The sequence below is a fragment of the Rhodnius prolixus genome, unplaced genomic scaffold (genome assembly GCF_049639745.1).
Source record: "Rhodnius prolixus isolate KJV_2025 unplaced genomic scaffold, Rpr scaffold_1, whole genome shotgun sequence".
Taxonomy (NCBI): domain Eukaryota; kingdom Metazoa; phylum Arthropoda; class Insecta; order Hemiptera; family Reduviidae; genus Rhodnius; species Rhodnius prolixus.
The window spans coordinates 12,040,589-12,056,166 of NW_027411581.1; the positions used below are offsets into that span (position 1 = coordinate 12,040,589).

Consider the following 15,578-nt stretch of genomic DNA (forward strand, 5'->3'; position numbering starts at 1 on the left):
TTAAATATGTTAAAATAATTTGGTTTGTGCACAGGATGGAAAACAGGTGTATAATGCTTGCTTAATAAAAGATATCAACTATACTAATCCTAATCTGACTTCTTTATCTGAAGAGGATCTGTCACACTTTTCAACAAAGCCTTGTTCACGTTGGGAGTATGATTTATCAGCGTTTGGTGAAACGATTATATCTGAGGTGAATTTTATAGACGTGTTATTTATTTATTTTTTTTTATGTTGAATACGTTGAAGCATTTTAGCATAATAATTTTTATTGATTTAATGATTTTAATATTTCTCAACAACAATTTATCACAAAATATTTGCTTCTTTATAGTGGGATCTGGTATGTGAGAAGAAACAGTATGGCAACTTGGCTGAAATGGCATTTTTATTGGGGGTAGCAATAGGTGGGCTTGCATGTGGTTTTATTTCTGATAGGTAATGATTAAAGTGAACGAAATACAAAGTAATCTTAATTTCATTTTCAATTATCTTCTAATGTATGATTTATCTTTGCAGATTCGGCAGGAAGAGAACGCTTATGATCTCAATAGTTGCACAGATAATATTTGGAACAGCTGTTGCTCTAGCACCACATTTTTGGGTATTCATTGCGCTACGAGGATTTCTAGGTTTCTTTTCAGTTAGTCTTGTGTTTTCTGGATTCGTTTTGTGTAAGTGTGGGCATAAAATTTAGAAGTACTTAATTTAGTTGAAACTAAGATGAAGTAGATGTTATGATAACTAAATCAGGAGAATGCCATCTATTTCTTCTTATCAGTGGCATTCGAAAATTGATATTTTATGTTCATTTACATTTTAAATTTGATATCAGAGTAGCTTCTAACGTGGTAGCTCAACTAACTGTTTGCCTAGCAAGGCTGTTTAATACGAACAATATTCATTAAGATAGTCTGAAGATATAGGAACGTTCGAACCCAGCAATAACTAAAAATTGAAGAATATTATCAGTAGAAATCTTTGTGGTTTTGGAGGATTACGGACTTAGCTAAAATAACTAAATTAAACATACAACCTCTTCCTAAAAACAAAATCAATTTTCAGTGCACTGTCGAGCTCTAGACAGTGTGCTGTCATGACAAACAACTCTGTCCATCTCCGGACAGTGAACTGTTAGAAATGCCTAGGAAGAGAAAATCTAAGGGCCAGCAGCTGGATTTGAACCCGGGAACCCCGCGTTGGAATCCATTGTAGCTAATCACTGAACTAATTCCTTCCCTTTCAGAATCTCTCATTAGTTTTTATTTACAGGTGTGGAACTGGTAGGAGGAAAATGGCTAACCATATCAGGAGTATCCTATTTATTTCCTCTTCCTCTTAGCTATGTAACAATATCTGGGATTGCTTATTGCATTAAGGGCTGGAGAGAATTACAGCTAGCTATTACCCTGCCTTCTGTGTGTTTTCTTCCGCTATTGTGGTAAATTGTTATTATTTTTTCTTCTTCATTTAAAGCAAAGTAAATTTTTAGATAATAAGCTAAGAAGAACATCTATATCTTCTTGCAATTAGATCAGAACTAATTATTTCGCCATTGGCTTGTGCTCAACTGGTCAATTAATGGAGTTCATTACCGCATGTCCTATTTTCAAATTTTTTAAGTTGTGTATATGTTTTATCACATTTACTTGTTGAACTCCAGGGCAATTGTAAATATTCAGTAATATTAATGATACACTTTACGCCGAAAGGGCACCGAATTTAAAGCAAATTTAGTTGTTTTTTTTTAATTAAAGTGTTTTTTAGCAAACATTTATATTGCTCTACTAAAAAAAAGACTATATTATATCAATATAATGATGTACACAGTATTTATTCTTCAGTATTAAGTTTAATATAAATTTAAATAGGATATTACCTGAATCGCCAAGATGGTTACTTTCCATGGGGAAATCTGAGAAAGTACTAAAGGTATTAGAAGATGCTGCAAAATTTAATAAAATGGAACTTCCAGCCAGCGTTGACAAACTTATTAAACAGGTATTAATTTATTTATTTTTTGTTTGTTTAGAATAGTTTGCAGAAATTTAGTTAATTTAGTTAATAAGTTAGTTGTTGGAGGATGAAGTTTTTCTATTCTTTTAGGAAATCGCCAAAGAAGAAGGCACTGAAAATCAGTCTCCAAAAGTTGGTTTATTAGATTTGTATAGAACGCCAAGAATGAGAAGAACATCTTTCTTATTGTACGTTCTTTGGTTTTGTGTGTATATTGTGTACTATGGACTGGTATTAAACTTATCAAATCTTGGCGGCAATGTATACATTAATTCTGTTATATCAGGTAAATTAAATTTTGGCTTTCACTTTTCAAAGGCATATGAGTATAAAAACATTTTTGCATTGGCAAAAATAAATAAATTCCTCTTAAAAGTACTTATAATCAAATTATTTATTTTTAAAATTATTTTTAATTGTGAAATGTACTGAGATCCGAGGACAGTATAATATTTTGCAAATTTATAATACAAACCTTCTCTGGCAGCCCTAGTTCTTAGTGCCTTGTGCTAACAAAACTGTGTTTTAATGAATCATATAGTGAACACAGTTATCAATTGTAGCCAGTTAGGTATTCTTTTACATATGAAACTTACTACTCTACTCAACAATTAATTAATCTAATTTAATTCCAATAATTAATCTAATTTATGCAAACAAATATTGGAAACTTTCTTTCTTTTGGAATTAACTGAATAATGACACCTCAACATTCAATACTCAAGCTCGTACCTCTTACACATCTTTCAAAAGTCACCAAAAGTTTGCGTTTTATCTTTTCTTTAGAGAAATAATTGTTTTAGGTGAATTACTTAACCCTGTAAGTCTTTAATTTTATCTATTAATTGCAGGAGCTTTCGAATTACCAGCAATAGCTGTTAGTATACTGATCCTGCTGAAACTGGGAAGAAGATGGCCTCTTGCAATTACAATGGCTGCAGCTGGATGTGCTTGCCTTCTAACCATTCCTGCACCAAAAGGTTTTTTTTTTTTTATAATAATAGGAAGCAACTATTATCAATTTTTACTTCATTATTAATGTGGTTTAATTTTTTAATAATTGATAAAAACGAAGTAATGTAGCATGTTGTCATTCATTGACCAGCATGAAACCTTGCCCTAACGACTTTGACCACTTAGGAAATAAGTGAAGGTAGAGTGTACAAGGGCTTTTCATTGTCCAGAAGTTATTAATTTTAATTAATTCCTTTGACTTATCTACTAAAAATTTCTGATAGCTTTAAACAATTTTCCATCCAAAGTTTAGCCCATTTTTAAACTTTTTTAATTTAAGTAATGCCTACTTTTCAGGCAGATTATTCATCCAACTATTTCAGGTAAAGTGGGCAGAAGCGGGTATCTCTACCATATATTTCTCATATTAACTCATTAAATAAAATCCATGGCCAATTAAACAGCTAAAAAAATGGTGGATAAAACGAAAAATATTACCCTTAAGTTCTTTTCTTTTTTAGTAAAAATTATTTACTCCTTATTATGTACAGAATGAATTAGGTTGGACTTGTCAAATGAAGTAGGTGCTTCTACCACTCATTTGCGACCAAAAAAGTTTGGTATAAACGGTGGTCTGATTCTCAACCGTTTTCTGAAAATGCCTTATGAAATTTTAATTTCATCACTTTATCTAGACAAAAAAAAAATTGTTTTTACTTTTTATGTACGTCTATATACCCTTATATAAAAAATTATGAAAACATGAACGTCAAAGAGTTGTGAAATTTAGAGCCCCAAATTAATGAGTTTTAACCAATAATTTTTTTTTTTTTTTTTTTTGTAGATGAAGGAAGTTGGTTAGTGCTTGGTCTTGCCACACTTGGTAGATTTTGTGCTTCATCGTCCAACGTAATATTGCCAATATTTACAGCTGATTTATTCCCAACATTATTGAGGAATCTTGGAATTGGTTCTTCCAATGCCCCTTCAGGCATTGCACTCATCTTTGTACCATATCTTTGGAATATGGTAAGTTTCTTAGATCTAAAAATCTTTGAGGCTTGTTTTTTTTTTTGGACATACATATTTTACATTATCTTTGTAAAATATTTCCAGGCAGGAATGAACGTGAACTTACCAATGGCTGTACTTGGAGTGTGTGGCCTGGTAGGAAGTACAGCATCACTTTTTTTGCCAGATCGTTGGCAGGCTGAAAGTAATAAATTATTATTATTATTATTTTGGTGCATCGACTTCTTGCATTATTATTATTATTATTAACAAAATTGTTAGATCTGTTCCTACATGATGCAAAACGTAATTAAAGTTAATACCATCAGAAAATTATTCGATTTAAATGCTATCAATGATCAAAGAGTGTTAACCATCTCAAATAGTGTATTATCTGTACCTAATTTTTCAAAAATTACCATCTATCTCGTATTTTTTAATTTTATACGAAAACTTTTCCAAAGAACGTAAAATACTGAGTTACACAGCAAACAAATAAAAAATATTGTTGGTGTTAACTGTATTTCAGCAAATAATTATGTGCGTTTCGCTTAAAAATGAAATAGGATTGTTCGGAACTTTTTTGTAAATCTTTTTTGACTGAAAGAGGTTTAACTTTTTTCCGAATCACCACTTCTTAGTCAGATTAATTTTTGGCATCAACAAATACTTTCTATTTATGTGCACTGTATAATATATTCATTTAAACGTTTCAGATTAAGACTGAAGATAATTTCAAGATTTATATTCACAAATATTGGAGCAATGAAAACCAACCAACAGTTACAATTATAGAGTGTTTGCCTGGAGATATTATTTGAATTAAAAAAAATAAACATGAGTTTTTAAAATAAATAATATGAATATTCACGCATTCCGCACAAACATGGAAATAAAAAAAGCTTTATTTTAATGGAAGAATGTATGATCTTATTGAAAAGAATATTTTTCTTTAAACATTAGTTTTTTAATGGTTATAATGAAATCAAACAGAAAATCATTCATGTACACTTCTTTATTTAGGAAAAGGAATAAAAAATAAGAAATTTTGTATACTTAAAATGTTAAAATTAATATTCTATGTTCCTCCTTTATGTCACAGGGTTTATTGTCTCAATCGTGGCAAGTATTATTTATTTGATTAATTTTTTTTAAAAGTAAATTGATAATGCAAAGATTTTTAATTGTAGAGAGTAGAGAGCATCAAAATTCAATTGATGTATGATTAGTCAGTGTAAATATATATGGATTAGAAAATTATAATAAGTTCTACTTGAATGTAAATATTTTGCCCTATTTGTTTAGTTCATTTTATTTATCTACAAATTTTATTCCCCTCACTTTGTAAATACAATTTTATAAATGTAGTTAACAACGAATTTGAAAATAAATACTTTAAAACTCAGATGAATAAAAAAAGTTACTTAATATGTAAATACCACTTGGTAATTTTTAAAATGTAAAATAGCTATTATTTGAGAATTTTTTTGTATTTTTATTTTATAACAAATAAATTGTTAATAGATTGTAAAATAACATGTTTTAACTAAATAAATCTGGTATTAAGAAATATAATTTCTAATTTTTCGAATTGAATGTTGGCCTTGCTGAAAGCTGAAATTAATTTGAATTTAAGTATCACAGAATAGAGGCCACTGATATTAATAATTATTTATTTTATTCGAGGTTGCAAAAGAATGAAGCTAAGCAGATCTTGTAGGTGACAGTCATGTAGAGTAGGTGAGTTACATTTTTGTGCCGTGGCACCAACAGGAGCCTCTAAAGAACTGGGATGAATAGTTCTGCAATTTTATGAAAACCGACCTTGCGAGGCGTACAGTTATCAAGAAAACAAAGTTACCATTACTTCTGTGGGCCAGCCCTTTATTTTATTATAATTTTTAGCCATTTGGGTACTCAGACTTCATCTCTATATTTATTTTCGGTATAATTAGTATAAATTCCCAAGAGAAGAATTAATTTCACTGGAAACGCTGTGGACTTGCTATTAGATTCCCGGATTCAAAACGGTGTGCGGTCGTTTGCTTTTCTATTTCTATGTGTCTCTACAGCTCAATGTCTTAAGAACTTGAAGAAAAACTTTATTTCCACTTTTTTGGATGTGAAAATAATACAATGTTATCTAAAAAGCTGTTATCAAGATCTGGTTTTAGGGTAGTGTCAAAGATGCAGCGCGCGCTTTCTATTGGAAAGATATAGAACTAACATTTCTTCTGACTTGAACGCTTAAAAATTTCGATGGTAAATTTTTCTTTTTCTGAAACGAAAGAAGGAAGCATGCTAACATAAATCTCCTTTAATCAAGGAATAAAAGATAATGATTTGATATGAAACATAAATATCCCTTTACAAATCCTAAATTCTAATTGTATTAAGGATATTTTGAAAGTTAATTTTCCAGTTTCTATACACTGTCTATACTAAACTACTAAGTTACCATTGAGGACTAGGGATCAAGGAGAACTACCACGTGAATAAATTTTATCGCCGTTAAAACCTTCTCATTAATTTTGTTATTTTTGTCCCTCGTAATAAATTATCTAAAGATAACGTTTCATTGCTTTAATGGTACTTGTGTGTTGCATGTTGTGGTTTGTGTTAAATCTAGTTTAAAACAATTATTGTCTTGTGGAATAGGATTTTGTTGTTAGCTAAGAGTCTTTTTTTTTCAACTGAACAGATCTAAAATAGAGCGTACAACGATTTCATTTCTCATAATTTGGTTCCCATTCGTGTGAACTGTTAACTCCAAGTGTAGCGATCAGCTACTTGTTGATCTATTTTTTGCAAGGCTTTTAAATACCGGCGCATGTGAACCAACATTTTATTTTATCAAAAATTAAATTACCCTTGCTAAAAAAAATTCTAATTTTATGGTCTATTTAGACCATAAACTTGTTTTAATTATATTTTTCTGGTTTCCAGAATGTCTGCTTTCTTAACGTAGTTGTCTCTTAGTGGAGCGATGTAGTTTTATATGTTGAACATATTGTTGTTGATTTCTTTTTTTATAATTATAATTTATGGCCAATACTTTTTTTTTTGATAAAATTAAGTGGTTGCCTACAGCAACTCCTTCTTTTTGCCAGGTTTTTAGTTTCCAGAAACAACAGTTTTATGATGACATATGTAAGAAAAAAAGGGGGAAAAATTAGTTACTTCTTCAAAGCTTAGTAAGTAATGCGGATTACCCAGCCTAGCAACTAAACTAACTGCTTAAATAAGTTGAAACTTTGAATATAGTTTGAGTGGAGGAGGGTGACAGGGAGATTATGAAGAGGTAGGGAGATATCCAGATTGAGGATGCGTTCAACGCAAAAGCAGTGCTAGAATACTTGGTTACTGGAAGAACGCAGGAGAAGACTCAATATCAGTGGCGTAACGAAAAGCTATTTTGGGTGCCAGGACATGCCGGGATAAAAGGCAACGATCGAACGGGTTCTGTTCCTCATCACCATTCTGCGACCTTAGCCAGCGTGGTAATCATGAGACCATTTATGTATTTTCAAAAAGAATCTATAATAAAAATAATAAAAAAATTCAAAAACATATTTCAAATATTAACAATTATATTTGATATGAACAAACAATCTACAAAATACAGTATTAAATAACTTTATTTTTTAATTATATTCAAGTTTGCCTTTTTCATAATTCCCACCATTAAAAATTCTATTGCACATACAATAATTTTGAGCGGGACATTATGCCAGTTTTTTTTTTCACGATCACAAATTTACAAACTTTATATAAAAATTTAAATGAATGGCGCAATTGTTAAAAATTTGTCTTTCTTTTTCATTCCCTCTTTAAAAAAATAAAAACAAAAAAAGGAATAGCTGTGAACACTAAAATTTGTAAAAAATAATGTAAATAAAAAAATAATACTGACGTTCCTTCAGTTAAAAAGATATCTGATTGCACTAGTTAGATCACGAATATTTTTTCATTTTTCACGAATGAACATTTTAAACAAAGAATAAATTTAAAACTTTGGCTTTGCCAATTTGTTTCCTTTTTTTTTTGTTTTGTTAAAAAAAATTAAATAAAAAATATTATGCCCCACAGGGTGGCTATAAGAGAAACATTTATTTTTATTTTTCATTTTTTGTTGTAACTTCTTCACTTCAGTGTTGAAACTTAAAATAATACGGCTAACAACTTATGTAACAATAAATAACAACAAAATTAGTTTTTTTCCCCTTCTTTAAAAAATGTATTTATAATATTTATACTTTTATGCCTTAAATTTATATATAAACACGCATATAAATCTATTATATGTGTTCATATATGTGATGGATTATAATTTAATTCATGATATGTAAAGGAATGTAATGTATCGATTTTTGTTTGTAATTAAAACGTATTTTCACATATTTCATTTATGAAATATATTTTACTTTTTAATAATTGATTATTTAGTTAGAAAAGCTGTAGGGCTTTGCGAAAAATTCGACTCAAAGAAATAAGAGGCAGTGGCACGAACAGCTTATCTCCCCTTTCGTATATTCACATTTCACGAAAAAAAAAAAAAAAATTGCGTAAATGAACAAAGCTGCGCGTGGGAGATATAATTTATATTTAATTAAACATTAAATATCTAACAATGAAAACTACGTTACAACATGCAGTACAGTAAAATTGTATTAATATATAAATTTATAATACTGTTTTTAAATTATTTATTATTTATCAGTAATATGTACAAAAAGAAATGTTCAAAGTTTTGTATGCTTGTTTTAATAATACACAAAAGGACGATTTGTTTTCGTTATCTTCTTATTTTGTTGAGTGCCATATCTACAATTTGTTTTGTACAATGTTGCATTATTATATTTTGTTTAATTTACGCAACTCTACATGGGCTACGACGGCGTGGAATACCAATTTAGTGAGGATGGCGAGCCAGGTGTAGGCTTATTGTACAAATGGAAAGATGGCGGCCCTGCAGGCGAAGGTGCAGCGCCGTGGTGGTAGAACTGGGCCGCAGCGGTCTGTTCCACGGAGTAGGTGTCCAACGCATGCACCGTGTACGGTTGTGGCTTCAAGGGTAACGGCTGTGCCGGACTATCCACACCGTACTGGGCAGCTCGCAGTGCCTCTGGATATACGGGTGAATCAAATCCAGCGCCGGCGCTGGCCGTAGTGGCGCCCACTGCTGTCGTCGTAGCACCCCCGGCGCTTGCAGCTCCCGGATGCAGTTGGTGTGTGTGCTTATCTCTAGGCGAAACTGAAGATGGTGGTGTCATGGCTGAGTGGTAGTCGACGGCCGTGTAGGTAGGATACAGAGAAGAGAAATCTCCTTTAGTTTGATGGATATACTGATCATTGTAAGAACCATCGGATCCTGGAGGTGTAGGTAGCGGTCCCATTTCTGGCCCGTAATAGCCGGCCGTTGCTCGACCGCCTGCTGCCGCCGTTACATTCGCTCTTATCACAGATTCTCTATTCGCGTAAAGCTGACGGAGCAGAGTTGAGGCTGGCAATCCGCTGCCTGCGGCTCCTTGGTGATGGTGATTTAAAGCGCCAATCCACTGGGGGACATAAAGAGATCACAATCTTTCAATTTTAAAGTAAAAACGAAAGTACAACCCAAAGTGTTCATTTTTCTATTTCTTAAAAACCAAAACATATAAAATTTTGTTCAAGTACATTAGAAAGCTGTTCATGTTACATTTTTATTTCGTGAGAAGTAAAATATTCCTACCTCGTGAGACTAGCAAACAGGAAATTAAAAACCGACCAACCACCAAAGTTCAAATTTGACATTTCGCTTTAAGGGCGATAGAAACGTTTTGGTCCACATGGTCAATCAAAAGGCCCATTTTTCGAGATGGATTGTTCACCATTTTTGAGATTTTCCTTAAAAAGGCTACAAGGATTTCCTACGAACTTCGAGGGTGCTTTAACCCAAGAATATTTATGTCTTTTAGTTAATTCATTTCAAGAAAAGTGCGTTACAAGGCAGTTCTAGCGGTTGGGGTTCGACGAAATTACGTGTATGGTTTTACAAACTAGCAAGAATTAAATATGATTCAAATATTCCGAGTTTAGAGAAATTGTATGAGATAGGGAGTATTCGAATAAGTTCGTTATTTGAAAATCTATTTCTAGTAATAATAAAATTTGGAAAAAATTCACAGATCTCAATATACCCTCAGCGTCTGCAAGCAAAAATATTTTATAAAAAGGTAGATTTTGTTTCTAAACTTGACTGCGGAGAGAGAAGAAAAACTGAAACATATCTCTGGTTACTGAAAGTCCCAATGGGCCCTTTTTGGTAGATCTGCCTGGGTTAGCATATTAGAATGGCAATAGCTACCTTATAAGTTACATCCTTCCCTTAAATACTGATTTAGGCCGAGAAAAATACCTGGATGGTGCTCCTCTGTTGTTGCGCCTTCAGCAGAGCGTCTGTACTGAAGTCTGTATGGTGACCTTTGTCCGGCTGAACTGTAGAGACAGGCGGACCTAACGCTGGTAGATGTTTAGACATTGCTTGTTCTAAATCTTTTACAGTCCCACCGCCTGAAGTTGGCCCTCCGCCTTCCTCTTCTTCTGGAGCGCCGCTGGCCGCACCGGTTTTCGGCGATCTTGCAGACGACTGACACGATGACGAGGCTGGAGACAGTACTGGGTACCTTTTCCTTAGGTTACCATTGGTTTCATCGTCAGAACTGCACGAAGTTTCTTCACCTTCGGTTGTTCCACCCGACACTAATTTCCTTTTAGGTCCACGACAGTGACGGTCGGTCTTTTTCGTTGTCCTAGTCGGAGGTACACCACCTCCAGTTGCAATCTAAACAGTTAATTACACTTACATAAATAATCTTAACCCTTCGCAGTCATTTTTCATACATACTTTTTCAATGGAGTAGTCATTTTGTAATTAAACTTTTAAAGAACATTTTTCTGTTATAACACTTCTACGCAAATTAATAGAGAGCAATGAAAGAGCGACAAAACTCATTTTTGGAATTAAATTCTTTAGAATTAAATACACAATTTTCGATAGCCCTGGATTGAGTAAAAATTAGTTAAAGGCGGGGCTTAACGTCCAACTACCATTTACTAGGTGTCGTGGACGGAGGCGAATAGCAAACGTACTTTACTATTTCTCATTTAACCATTACTTGGTCCAAAGCCAAGACCGGGAATCGAACACAGTATTAGTTAAAGGCTATTTTAAAAATTATTAGATTCACTTGGATGTTTAATGTGATTAAAATATGTAAGTATACATTCAAGCAGATGTATTATACCAATCGTATATGATTATTTTTAGTTATTTCAGAGATGTCCCGTTTTTATGTTTGTTACGATCTACTTGTCATATTCAGGACAAATTCTTGGATACTATTTCAGTGGATTACAATATTTGTAGGGGATGGTAGAGTAATGGGCCTCTCGACCAAATTTTTGAGTAGAAGCTGTATAGAAAATTGGATAGGTGCCTCTTACAAATAGAAGATTTTTCTTAGGAAAATGAGTCAAAGTAACCATCCACACCTCCAAAGATCACCAGGTCACATTGGCTAGATCTTTTCTCTATCATATGTTTTTTGTTTTAATTTAAATTAGAAACCTTAAAACCTTCTCTAACTTATTTCATTTTTAAATAAAATTTGTTCACTTCTGTTCTTCTGTGGTCAAAGAATAGTAGAACTTGTTTTTATTAATTCTACATTGAAGGTTAGTTACGAGAGTAAGTATAGACATTTTTTAAAACAAAATGAAAAAAATTCATGCGGTGAAGGGTTAAATCAGATTAAATCAGTCGTAAGAATTATCTTCCCTTTATTGGGAAAGAAGAACACTTAAGATTTTTAGGAAATAATAGAGCTATTTCAATTTTTCTTAAAAGATTTAGAAAATACCTGGTGGTGATCAGAGCTATTGTGAAGCTGCGCAGAAGGAGGTAGGTCCATTATTCTGCGACCTCTTTGTTCTCCAGACACCACATCTGGACTTCCTTCTTCTAGTTCTGTAGTTCCTCCAGTCACATGTCTGCTCTCGGATAGGTGGTTACCACCAGTAGTTCTTCCTTCAGCTGAACATCAAGTATTGTTAATGAAAAATGCTACTAATGCTATTGCTATATTAAAACATTCCACATGCCACTAAAATAGCTTCTTGGATCCGAGACCATGAGATCGATAGTCGGATAAAACCTCACCAGAAGTTAGGCTTATTTTTTCACAAAAGGAAGTAAGTAAATTGATCATGAACACACTCGAATTTAAGCATGGTCGGAAATATATATTTGAAGTTTACCTGAATTCGGAAATTCTTGCTAGGATTGCAAGAATTAAGAACAACTGACTCGGTCCATTCAAAGAAAATAAAGTAATATTCGCAGAAGCTGTGCTTTATATTGCTAATAAACACTCTTTATTCAATCAGTTAATTACCTCACTAAATAATGAATTTTTATTTCATTTACACGCTAAAAATTACACCATACAAAACTGTCAAAATTCCCTCAACAACAACATTGACAATAATTAAGTTTCCAATCGATAGTAGTGGTTACTGCCGTCAAATGATCAATTGTCTGACTACATTTAAATATTATTAACAACCGAGATATTGGCAGTTGCAGTTGGATCTGTAGAAACTTGGACGCATATTTTGGAATAACTTGGCACTGGCAGAAGCGTGATTACAAGATCCAAAACTCTGACTTGGAGCGCCATTGTAATGTACATTTAACATATTGCATGTATGTAATTATAGTTTTTGTGCTGGTGTATTTAAAAGTTATTGCTTAATTTTAGGACCTAGTACGGAAGCTTTAAGTAATATAAATGGTAATAAATTTCAATAATCAGCAAATTTAAGTAAATACAATAACAAAAAGTAATTTGGTGTTTTATGTTAAGTTAGTAGACAAAATTTTTAGTGCAAAGAAGAGTCTAGTAGTAAAAACAGAACTGAGTCATATTTACTGCAGCGCATAGGAAAGGCTGCATTAACATTTAGTAATGTGAGAGTCTGTCCTGTGGAAATTGAGACTAGGATGAAGGGAGATAGTGTCGTCAGAGTCTGGACGTGGACTGGGAGCTGGCGTTGCTTCTCTATATTGCACTAGTGATACAATCTAGGTGGTCACTTCATGAAAGTTAATAGGTTAGCTTTTATATCTAAAATGAGAACTGCTAAAGAGAGAAATTGTGCTGCGACCACTCTCTATCGTCCATTCTCATTGTCTGCTTGAAACTGATAACCTTGTTTATACACAATACTTTCGTTATCTTTATTTACGGAATCTTAAACATTGTAGCTACAGCCAACCAACAGTTTTTGCGAATTATAAAAAAAAGCTTACCTCCAGTCTCTGATCCTGGTGATCCATTCTCGGGATCGTTGCCACTAGTCTCTTCTCTTTTAACACCTCGGGCAGTAATATGGTCTTCCAGCTGGCAGCAATCCATTATTAAATTCTTGTATTCTCGACCGCTGCAAAGACAAAATTAAATTAGATTTTGTTAAGTCACAAAATGAAATGACATTTTGATACTAAGTATCTCATTAATTTGTATTAGAATTAATTTTAAATCTTAAAACCTAAAACTGCCTTTTTATTGTAGCTTCGAAAGTTGAAAAAGAAGGATTTAGCTCTAGTTTGTGGATAGAACTATTGAGGTTAACGGTTCAGTTACATCTATCCATTTTCTTGCCTAGCTTGCTTCTATTTACGGCTAGGGATGAATTCTATTTTTTGGTGAAATCAAATTGAATTTCTGTCATAGTTATTTCTATAGCTATTTCTATAGTTATTTTCTCATAGCTATTTCTGCTTATAGTATGCTAATTGGATCCTTAAAAAAACTGTATATGCTTATTAGGTCAGTTGAAGAAGGGTTGATTGTCAAAAAGTGCACGAAAAAGCGTAATGTTGAAAAATATTGGACAATTTCACTGCCTTTAACCGAAATAGCACAATTATATTGATTTATGTTATTAAATATAAGTTAACGTTCCTTATTTACCGGAACGCGTGTAAGCTTTTGCTGTTATTTGAACGTTAATATTTACTTGGACAATATTTTAAATACTAGTTAATTAAAACATTAATAATCCCCTAAAACTCTCTTTCTTAGGAGGTGTTGCTACTACATTTATAGCCGCGATATGTTCTCACTTAGCCGAAGAGTTCCGCTCTTCCAAATAAGTACTCCAACTTATTTAAACCCTACCTTAACTGAAATTTTTCAATAAGTTGAAACATGAGCGAATTCTTCCTCCTTCTGTAACTTATAATTATTTTACTGTATTCCAGTCCAAATTACCTGACAACGTAGTTTACACAGATGATGTTTTGTTCATCAGCATTCTTAGTGTTGCAAACAACCGTCGCACATGTCTGCATCCAAACGTAACCACCATTTTTATTCATAACTCGATAATAGTGGGTCAACACTTGTCCTTTGTTGATCACTATAAAAGTAATCATCATAAATATTAATACAAATAAAAAAAAATTATTTAAAAATATAGTAGAATAAATAAGCTGATGAACTTACAATCGATGTGACTTTTCCTCAGTCTGTGAGCATCTTCACCATGACACAGGGTGTACATGTTCATCCCGGTGATCTCGTCTGCTGTATAATCCAACAGATCGGCCACCCTAAACCAATTTGACAAATATTTGTCAAATAATCTGATATAAAAATAGTTGTACACAGAGAGAAAAGTGGGTTAAAGGAGATTATTAAAGTAACGAGCTATATAAGAGTAAATATATACTTTTTCTTTATGAAATAGTTAATTTTTTAAAATTTTTACAATACAGTACACTGCGATCAACGTCATAACTAGTAAGGCATATTCCTGTCAGTTATAACATTCATAGATGGTACAATTTTTTAAGTTTTCATTAAAAACTTCTGCGCTTAAGCTTTTTGATTCGATCTGCAAAATTTAGCGTGGAGGAGCTAATTGTGGTCTATAGTTAAAAGAAAAAGAAGCTCAAAATCATTGAATTGGGTCAAGGATGTTTAGCAGCAGCAAAGAGAGACAAAGTGGTAGTTAAAGAAGCGGTCCTAAAACTGAGCAGTTTGAACCGCAGCGTGTCTTCACTAAACTCAGGCAAATAGTATTTCATGGGATGTTGAGCCAAGTGCCAAGTACCAATTAATTAATTCTAACATATGTGATTTAATCGGGAAATAGGTTAGCGACTTAAACAAGTCATCCCGACACCCGAGGACTAAATTTTGCAGTTTTTAAGTAATGGTTTAATCGACAAAACTCTAGCCAGTCATTCGGTTTATGGGAAACTTTTGACTTCACAAAAATAATCAACATCAAAAGGTTATTGATCAATAAAACTAAACAAAAACGCACAAAATTTCAACATACCTTGGTTCACAATGTGCAATTGAAAAGTCAAAATTGAGTCTTGTGACAAACATATCCGATTCCAGTCTTATTTCGTGGACGCTGGGCGGCGGAAGTGCTATAGCTAAGGAGACCATACCTAAAAGTGGCGGTGCACTCTTGCGGCTATGTGAGAACTGATATTGCGGCCTTAATCGGCACAATAGTAACACCACCTAAAAGAA

At 32.8% G+C, this 15,578-nt stretch overlaps 2 protein-coding genes across 5 annotated transcripts in view; one reads left to right on the forward strand and one right to left on the reverse strand.

Annotated features, from left to right (window-relative positions):
- LOC141454655 (organic cation transporter protein-like) overlaps positions 1-5,170 on the forward strand; it is a 37,779-nt gene extending 32,609 nt beyond the window's left edge. Inside the window, exons 4-13 of the mRNA XM_074129122.1 lie at positions 35-196; positions 338-441; positions 523-677; positions 1,276-1,444; positions 1,875-2,004; positions 2,110-2,305; positions 2,871-2,999; positions 3,818-4,002; positions 4,090-4,189; positions 4,701-5,170. Of these exons, the coding sequence (XP_073985223.1) occupies positions 35-196; positions 338-441; positions 523-677; positions 1,276-1,444; positions 1,875-2,004; positions 2,110-2,305; positions 2,871-2,999; positions 3,818-4,002; positions 4,090-4,189; positions 4,701-4,705 (1,335 nt within the window). The 3' untranslated portion in view covers positions 4,706-5,170. The remainder of the gene's footprint in view (positions 1-34; positions 197-337; positions 442-522; positions 678-1,275; positions 1,445-1,874; positions 2,005-2,109; positions 2,306-2,870; positions 3,000-3,817; positions 4,003-4,089; positions 4,190-4,700) is intronic.
- Positions 5,171-7,556: 2,386 nt separating this feature from the next.
- Positions 7,557-15,578, reverse strand: part of trh (PAS domain-containing protein trachealess) — a 350,233-nt gene continuing 342,211 nt past the window's right edge. For all 4 annotated transcript variants that reach the window (XM_074129109.1, XM_074129093.1, XM_074129102.1 and 1 more), the window contains 7 exons: positions 15,376-15,569; positions 14,535-14,641; positions 14,301-14,448; positions 13,337-13,467; positions 11,886-12,058; positions 10,382-10,807; positions 7,557-9,542 (listed from right to left, as the gene is read on the reverse strand). In XM_074129109.1, coding sequence (XP_073985210.1) covers positions 8,874-9,542; positions 10,382-10,807; positions 11,886-12,058; positions 13,337-13,467; positions 14,301-14,448; positions 14,535-14,641; positions 15,376-15,569 — 1,848 coding nt within the window. In that variant the 3' untranslated portion in view covers positions 7,557-8,873. The remainder of the gene's footprint in view (positions 9,543-10,381; positions 10,808-11,885; positions 12,059-13,336; positions 13,468-14,300; positions 14,449-14,534; positions 14,642-15,375; positions 15,570-15,578) is intronic.